Source organism: Saccoglossus kowalevskii, chromosome 16, assembly GCF_978046115.1.
Source record: "Saccoglossus kowalevskii chromosome 16, keSacKowa6.1, whole genome shotgun sequence".
NCBI classification, from domain to species: Eukaryota; Metazoa; Hemichordata; class Enteropneusta; family Harrimaniidae; genus Saccoglossus; species Saccoglossus kowalevskii.
Window position 1 is genome coordinate 33,616,236 of NC_140656.1, and position 8,644 is coordinate 33,624,879.

Here is an 8,644-nt window from a genome sequence, read left to right on the forward strand (position 1 = left end):
TATGATTTAAAAAAAATTATAACCCTTTTAACCACATTCTAGACAAGATCAATTATCCCACGAACAGTTTCATACTCAGTTCACCTTTCCATAGAATGAAAGAAAATTACTGGATTCGACAATTTTGTAATGCTATGCCTTACGTTTGTGCAATGACAAAATAACTGTCAAGTCTGTTAATGCGATTAGACACTTCTTAACAACGTTATACAGAGAACGGTAAGGTATTTTGATGATAATCTTTGACAAGTGAACATCGTTACTCAATGTATCTGTATTTTGCTACCAATATCAGCAATATACTTCATAATAAGAAGATAACGTCTAAATATTCTTTCTTATTTTAATAACAAATGTGTTCCCATTCTATTTTACTGTCTTAACTCTGTCAATCGGGTTGCCAGACAATGGGCCAAACTAAAGGTGGTAGATGGGGATACATTGTCAGAGTTAGTTAAGGGTGTTTAGATTACTGACTACGTGTAGTAAAACATATAGCTGAACACTCAATGAATTGTCTAATCTGTATGTTGTGTCCGTAGACAACGATTCTAATAATAAAGTGTCTGTTTGTGAATCATATTATCAAGAGTGTCTAATTGGTTATGAAGAACTTACTAGGCTTACTGGTAATAATAATTTTACTTACAAACACATACCTAAATGGCAAAAATGAATTTCTTGATAATCGCAAAATATTCATGACTAAAATAGCTATCAAAGAAGACAATGATGACTAGCCCAGACGCCCAGACGCCCAGACGCCCAAACTCCATACAAGGCTGGAGTTGGACCATATGTTCAACCAAGGATTTGTCAAAAATATTAACATCTATTTTAACATAAACGAGGCGTTCCGTCTCTTCACTAATGAAAACAGCAGTACGCTAGGATTTATATTACTAAAGCATAACAGATTGTTTTGTTTATGAACCCAAGGCGGAATCAGGTAAAGATTACATCGACCGCGACGCATACAATCAAGAGTATTATGTCCGAAGTAAAACAATGAGTATATATTCATATTGCTTTGCGAAACATGAATACCGTGCTTAAGGGGTAAAATAGTTCTTTATTTAGTCTTAAATTACATATACACTACATTAAAAAGACAAATACATATAATGACAGAATTGTCACATGACTAAAAAAGTACACCGTTATTGTTAAGAGTGAAATAAACTATTGCACTATACGCATTCATTATAGTAGTTTTCTTAGAGCGGATTAAAAAGAGTGACGACAAAGAATATTCACGATACCTATACTGTCATCGATATTTTGCATAATATAATATTATTATAAATGCGACTATTAATGAACTATACATACAATGTTTACTAGATATTTATGAATATAATTAGCATAATTGTGATTTATGTGAATTATGAGTATAAATTTAAAATATAAACTATGATTGGGTAATCAGGTATACAGGCGAGATAAGTCATTAGTCATTAATTGCTGCAAACAAGCATAATATATATCAATTAGTATCGTAGTTCACGTGACTTCAATTATGAAAATTGTCTTCAAATTGTCAATAAAAAACATGTTTTTCTCGAATATTTATTGTAACAACAACAAAACGAACATCTTGTCAATGACAATACTTACCACATCTCGTCACCCTCCAATATTGGTATTAATACACTCCATAGTTGACAATGTTCATTCCGCATTCCTGAATCTGACTCAAAGCTCGGAAACTTTAAATATTCACCCCCTTGGGCTGTCTGCTTTGGCCAATATGGTAATGACTGTCCATTGTTTGGGTTTCTATTAACAGCAAGCCGTAAATATATGTCTATTTATAAATATATTTCAATAAATCTTAATACAATTAGAAAAATGTACTCTGGAACAAAACAAATATTGGCTTTCATCCTACATGGGCTGCCATTTTTGTATCAAAGCTGTACAATTGTGATCACGTAACTCTTACCCTGATTTAGCGAAGTTCGTCCAATAAGCCATTATTTTTTCTGAATACCCAACCTCTTCCTCAGTATAACCATTTGCGGGATTTAAGGGCATACCAAACACAAACTAAAAAGGTAACACTGAACAATTAACCTTTGAACCAGTAATAGAAGACCTCCTTCCACGACTTTTTTGGTGAATTGAAATTAGGTCACAATTACCTAATTTGCATATTTTGCAAATAAATGACGTAATTCGCATTAATTGCATTTGTTTGATATTCAAGTATAAATTGTTAAATTCATTAAGTGATGGATCAAATGAAAGGGTTGAACAACATGAATAAGCAAATTAGGTGATCAATTTTGTGACCAATAATATAACAGAGAATGTGTCTTGCAAATTCTGTCATGAGAAGAGGGTGTCATTAATTAGTTCATTGATTAAAGTTAGATAAACAAGCTATTTAGCGTCACCTAATCATTACCCAGAATTGTTCTAATCTGCATTAACTGTCTCTAGTAGCTTGTTTAATGGACAAGATTATGTTTCATAAATCAATAAATCTAAATTATTACAACATTTTGCAAAAAGTATGAGCTAGTCTTACCTGAATTTCATCACCATGAATGACTCCCATCCATTCTGGCCATGGATTCTGACTGTCTCTGATATTATACTGGTACGAATACACGTTCATATTTGTTTGTACATATTTATGAGCAAAATTGACTGTTGGACATATGAGTTGTCGGTCGCCAATCACATCATCTAAGTTATCACGGTTAGCAACACCATCATGGGGCGATTCCCAGTGTGTGTAGTGGTCTTTAATAGCTGCCCTGGAACAAGTATTCAAATCAGAGTTGGTATAATCTACATTGGCTAAATAGTTTTCATATGTCTGTAAGTTAGTGGAGTCTTTTTCATATCCTGGTACAAATCCATACAAAATAAAATATGTTCCTTCATCCTTGACAGATCCTAATAGTACGTCCGCATTTTTAAATTGACCATTGCTAACCAAACTTTTAGGATCGTTCAGTAAAAACTTTCCATCAACAATGGGGGTCCATGGCATTTTTGAAAACTGTGAAGTTACCCATTCGAGTGCACTCAGGTCACTAGCATTAACATTGCGAAGGCAATCCACAAAGTCACTTTGAGCGAAATTGCACCCATGAAATGAACCAAGAATTTGGGATCTCGTCTCGGCCTCATCATGGGTCATCACAGCCCACTCGGCATCAGGTGTACCACTCTGCAATATGGCGCGATTGAATAATGGCTCACTCAATGGTGACAGTAAATGTAGGCCTACACTTGCTGCTCCAGCGCTTTCTCCAAAAATAGTAATCCTATTAGGATTTCCTCCAAAAGCACCAATGTTAGATTTCACCCATTTCAAGGCAAGAACTTGGTCATACATTCCATAGTTTCCTATTAAAATATTGGACAGAAACAGAGTAGGTTGTATAGAAATATGTATCGTATGATTTTGAAGGATACACATGTTCATTGGTGTGTGAGCACTGGGAAATGAATACAGACTTAATGTGGGTAATTCATAAACCAGTCAATGGCTAGAATGTAAGTTTCTTATGTAAACTACTGTATCTCTCCAATAGAAATGTTTAGAATCTACAATCCAATAAATCGAAGTACTCTGCAGTATAATATGGACTGACTGTGTAAGGTTTATTTGCAATTACTAGTCACTGGTTCCTAGATGCTTATATGGTGGACTGACTCTGTGAGGGTGAATGGCAATTAATGGTGACAGGTTCCTAGATGCTTGAATGGTGGACTGACTCTGTGAGGGTGAATGGCAATTAATGGTGACAGGTTCCTAGATGCTTATATGGTGGACTGACTCTGTGAGGGTGAATGGCAATTAATGGTGACAGGTTCCTAGATGCTTGAATGGTGGACTGTTTCTGTGAGGGTGACTGTCAATTAATGGTGACAGGTTCCTAGATGCTTAGATGGTGGACTGACTCTGTGAGGGTGACTGTCAATTAATGGTGACAGGTTCCTAGATGCTTAGATGGTGGACTGACTCTGTGAGGGTGACTGTCAATTAATGGTGACAGGTTCCTAGATGCTTAGATGGTGGACTGACTCTGTGAGGGTGACTGTCAATTAATGGTGACAGGTTCCTAGATGCTTAGATGGTGGACTGACTCTGTGAGGGTGACTGTCAATTAATGGTGACAGGCTCCTAGATGCTTAGATGGTGGACAGACTCTGTGAGGGTGACTGTCAATTAATGGTGACAGGTTCCTAGATACTTAGATGGTGGACTGACTCTGTGAGGGTGACTGTCAATTAATGGTGACAGGTTCCTAGATGCTTAGATGGTGGACTGACTCTGTGAGGATGACTGTCAATTAATGGTGACAGGTTCGTAGATGCTTAGATGGTGGACTGACTCTGTGAGGGTGACTGTCAATTAATGGTGACAGGTTCCTAGATGCTTAGATAGTGGACTGACTCTGTGAGGGTGAATGTCAATTAATGGTGACAGGCTCCTAGATGCTTAGATGGTGGACTGACTCTGTGAGGATGACTGTCAATTAATGGTGACAGGTTCCTAGATGCTTAGATGGTGGACTGACTCTGTGAGGGTGACTGTCAATTAATGGTGACAGGTTCCTAGATGCTTAGATGGTGGACTGACTCTGTGAGGGTGACTGTCAATTAATGATGACAGGTTCCTAGATGCTTAGATGGTGGACTGACTCTGTGAGGGTGAATGTAAATTAATGGTGACAGGGTCCTAGATGCTTAGATGGTGGACTGACTCTGTGAGGGTGAATGGCAATTAATGGTGACAGGTTCCTAGATGCTTAGATGGTGCACTGACTGTGTGAGGGTGACTGCCAATTAATGATGATTGGCTCCCAAATAAAACTGCGGGTTTGTTAAGACACTCGAATACAGTGAGTGAATGAAGTTGCCTTACATGCCTCAGATGCATCATTATTAATCCTAGACAGTTATGTGCAGATGACTCTCTGCAATGATGTTAAAGTGAATGACGACCATAGAACTTCATCTGTTCATCCCGGTCCAATGACTGATTATGATTGTTTTTAGATTCACATATACCTTAAATGCTATTGTAAAAGTGATGTAAATGATTATTTGGCGTGATGAGATCCGTATTGGAGAAAGTCGTGAACCATCCTTACCTGTAGCTCTTTGGTCTCCAGTTGCTAAGAAACCAAATGAACCAACACGATAGTTCATTGATACCATGATAATATTCTGAGTTCCTGCAAGGTATTTCCCATCGTAGACATCAAGAGAAGCTGTGCCACCAATAAATGCACCACCATATATCCAAACCTGAATGGTAAATTCAGTTCATGACATACTGTTCTCAAGTAGTGTAGGTTGTATAAAAACATACATCCTATGATAGTGTACTTTTTGAAGGTTATATGTGTTCATTATGGTGTCAGCACTGGGAAATGAATAGAGATTTAATGTGGGTAATTCACAAATCAGTCAATGGCTATAACGTAAGTTTCTAATGTAAACTACTGTATCTCATCAATGTTTAGAATCTACAATCCAATAAATCGAAGTACTCTACATTATTATACATCTGTCACCGTAATGCCATAAGCTACAGCGTGCCATAATATTGCGGTATTGCACTAGTAATGTTCTTCCTACCATATTAGGAAACGCGAATTCCAAACGTTGAATGATTACACGCGTAATAAAAACAAACATGGCTGCCCCCAAGGTTTGACCGGACCCCACACAAAGAAGTTTGCTAAATCTGTTCTAAACGTTTTGGATTTCGGCATTCCCGTGATGTGCTCCTAGGAGGAAAAGATGTATAATAATAAAGTTATTACAAGGATACTGCAAAGTATGCACTCAGACAGTACGTGATCGCATCCACCTCAGCTGCGCGACGATCGATACTCCTGTTGTACTGTTTTCGTGCATACTTTGCATCCTTGTAATAACCTCATAGTATAATATCAACATAAACATTATTTACATCAAAACACGTGTTCCATGTAGTAGTAATATGGCCAAAAATAAAAACAGCTGTTATTCGGCCATCTTTGATCTGATTATGAAGAACACTGATATGTATGATGTATGTGCCAAATACGAATGAAAATGGTACATAAGTTGTGGAAATATAGTAGTAAGGCCAAAAAGTCAGATGACTGTCAATCGGCCATCCTTGACCAGATTTTGAAACAAATTGTCATGAACATGCATCCTAACATGTATAAAGTACATGTATGTGCCAAATTTGAATGAAAACTGACAGAGCACGTCCAAGATACCGCATAAAAAACAAGATGGCTGCCAGTCTGCCATTTTAAATCGAATCGCTAAACCACTGCATGTGCATATGTCCCACAAAAGGTACTAGGCACATGCAAAGATGAACGGAATCGGTCCACAGGATTCTGAAATACAACTCTGGACAGACTGACGCACGGACGGACGGACACACGGACAGACAGACGCGGGAACTCACGGACGGTCGGGAACATGTATCCTAACATGTATGATCTATGTACTAAATTTGAATGAAAACTGACAAAGCATGTCCAAAATACGACATTTTCAAAAAACAAGATGGCTGCCAGTCGACCATCTTTGATCCAATTGTGAAATAAATCGTCACGGACATGTATCCTAACATGTATAATCTATGTACCAAGTTTGAATGAAAACTGACAAAGCATGTCCAAAATATAACATTTTCAAAAAACAAGATGGCTGCCAGTCGGCCATTTTGAATCGAATGGCTAAACCAATGCATGTGCATATGTCCCACATAAAGTACTAAGCACATGCAAAGAATGAACGGGATCGGTCCAAGGGATTCTGAGATATGACTCTGGACAGACGCACGGACGCACAGACGCGCGGATGCACAGACGCACGGACGGACGGAGACCGAATTATAAGTCCCCGGACTAAAAAACCCTCGGATCAGCACATACAAGGAATGGTAAGCATGACTATGAACATTGGAAAAGACAGAGATATAAATGCAATATACCGATTCCGATGATGAGAACGGGAATCGTGAAAATGTAATCATGCAAATAAAGTTAATATGTCCGATATTAGTTGCGTTCACGCACAGCTCCTTAGCACGGGCTAAGAGGTCAAATAGCCCGTGCTAAGCAAACGTGCGTGAACGCTTAGCACGGGCTAAGGAATGCTAAGTACGGGTTAAATCTGATCCGAATTTAAGACGCGGTCTTGACCCTTAGCACGGGCTAACGAAGTGTGCGCGAACGCTTAGCCCAGGGCTAAGCACCCTCTGCAGCGACCTTTGGGTGTGAACATTATGCACGTGATCAAATATATCTAACTTTCTCATTCCCAAAATGGCAACCGAGCTCAGTGTACACGCTTCCGCACTGATCGGGTCGCTGTAGTAGAGCGTACAGCAGCTCCAATCGTAGACAAAATAAATTTGGTTCGCTGTCTACGACATGCATTAATAAAACTCTGTATTCTGTTACGCCGTTGTATACTGTTTCTGTGCATCCAAATAAGTTGGGTCCGTCTTCTCTCGCGTTCCTGTGCACGTCGCTTCAAAACGAAACATTTCAGCAGCAGAAATAGAACTTCGCGCGTGTCATACATTTTTCGTTCGCAAATAGCGGCTTGTCAAAGTTCACCGACTGATGGCGCCCCTTAGCCTGTGCTAACGACTGGCTCTCCCTGTGCGTGGACTCAATTTGGTCTAGCCGAAATGCAAATATGCTCGATAAGCCTAAATCAGCTTAAATCTTAGCCCGTACTTCGTGTAACGTGAACACAACTATTCAGCGCCAATTCGTTGAAAAACAATTGGTGTGGAAGTGAATTCTCGTCGAAGTCAAGATATAATATCGGGTTTCATTATCTTAATTAGTAATAGTTACGTAATAAATAATTGTGTAGGCATGTCTACTCTAATCTAAATCAGCTCAAAACTAATCACTAAAACAGTGCAGGTAAACACTGGCATTATTTGTTGATAAAACTCGGTCCAATGTTTTTACTGTATGTTTAATGTACCGGTAGTGGATGTCCCCTGCTTTGAAGAATAACACCTACCATGACCGCCGCATTATTTGGTTTTGGTGATGGAGTCCACACATTCAAGTACAAGCAGTCTTCACTAACTGGTGTATTAGGATCCCACATCTGTGCGCCTGGAAAATCAGGATACAACTTTTCCAGTTGCTGCATGCAGGAATTTCCAAAATTAGTAGCATCATAAACACCATCCCACTTTGATATGGGAACAGGCTCACGAAAACGGAGGTCTCCGACTGGGGGCTCGGCAAAAGGTATTCCTAGGAAAGCAAGCGTATCGCCTCGGTCATCAGGCAAACTCACAGTCTTGCCACGAACTACACCACTTTTAATCCTGACTTCGAGAGGGTCTGCAATAAGAATAGTATACATTGCAAGTGTGTGGTTGTGTCGATACAATATATCGTCATATCGTGAGAAGTTACAAAGTTATGTAGAGACCTCATACGAGCAGAGCATGCCTGCGTGTAAGGTAATAACAATTTATATTAAAAATGAAAATCCCACACCTTGCCGAGCTATCGACCCTCGGGGAAGAATGCAGCAACCAGCCAGCAACATAACGACATCTATTCTCTGTAAGAAAGATAATAAAACAATTGAAACAATTTTAGGACAAAAGAACGTAGTGACCTTTTTT

General features: G+C 38.8%; 1 protein-coding gene across 1 annotated transcript; it reads right to left on the reverse strand.

Moving 5' to 3' along the window:
• Positions 1-1,348: 1,348 nt before the first annotated feature.
• Positions 1,349-8,376, reverse strand: LOC100367263 (acetylcholinesterase-like). The gene is made up of 6 exons (XM_085491002.1): positions 8,023-8,376; positions 5,118-5,274; positions 2,534-3,363; positions 1,946-2,049; positions 1,618-1,779; positions 1,349-1,464 (listed from the first exon to the last, which is right to left on the reverse strand). The coding sequence occupies exons 1-6, from the start codon at positions 8,374-8,376 to the stop codon at positions 1,458-1,460; spliced, it is 1,614 nt and encodes a 537-aa protein (XP_085347128.1). The 3' UTR covers positions 1,349-1,457.
• Positions 8,377-8,644: the final 268 nt, after the last annotated feature.

Excerpts from the sequence above, each read along its gene's own strand:
- LOC100367263 (XM_085491002.1), bottom strand. The coding sequence starts at position 8,376 with ATGTATACTATTCTTATTGCAGACCCTCTCGAAGTCAGGATTAAAAGT. Across the intron at positions 5,275-8,022 it reads CAAATAATGCGGCGGTCATG|GTTTGGATATATGGTGGTGC; the intron begins GTAGGTGTTATT and ends TTTACCATTCAG. Across the intron at positions 3,364-5,117 it reads TGGAGACCAAAGAGCTACAG|GAAACTATGGAATGTATGAC; the intron begins GTAAGGATGGTT and ends ATATTTTAATAG.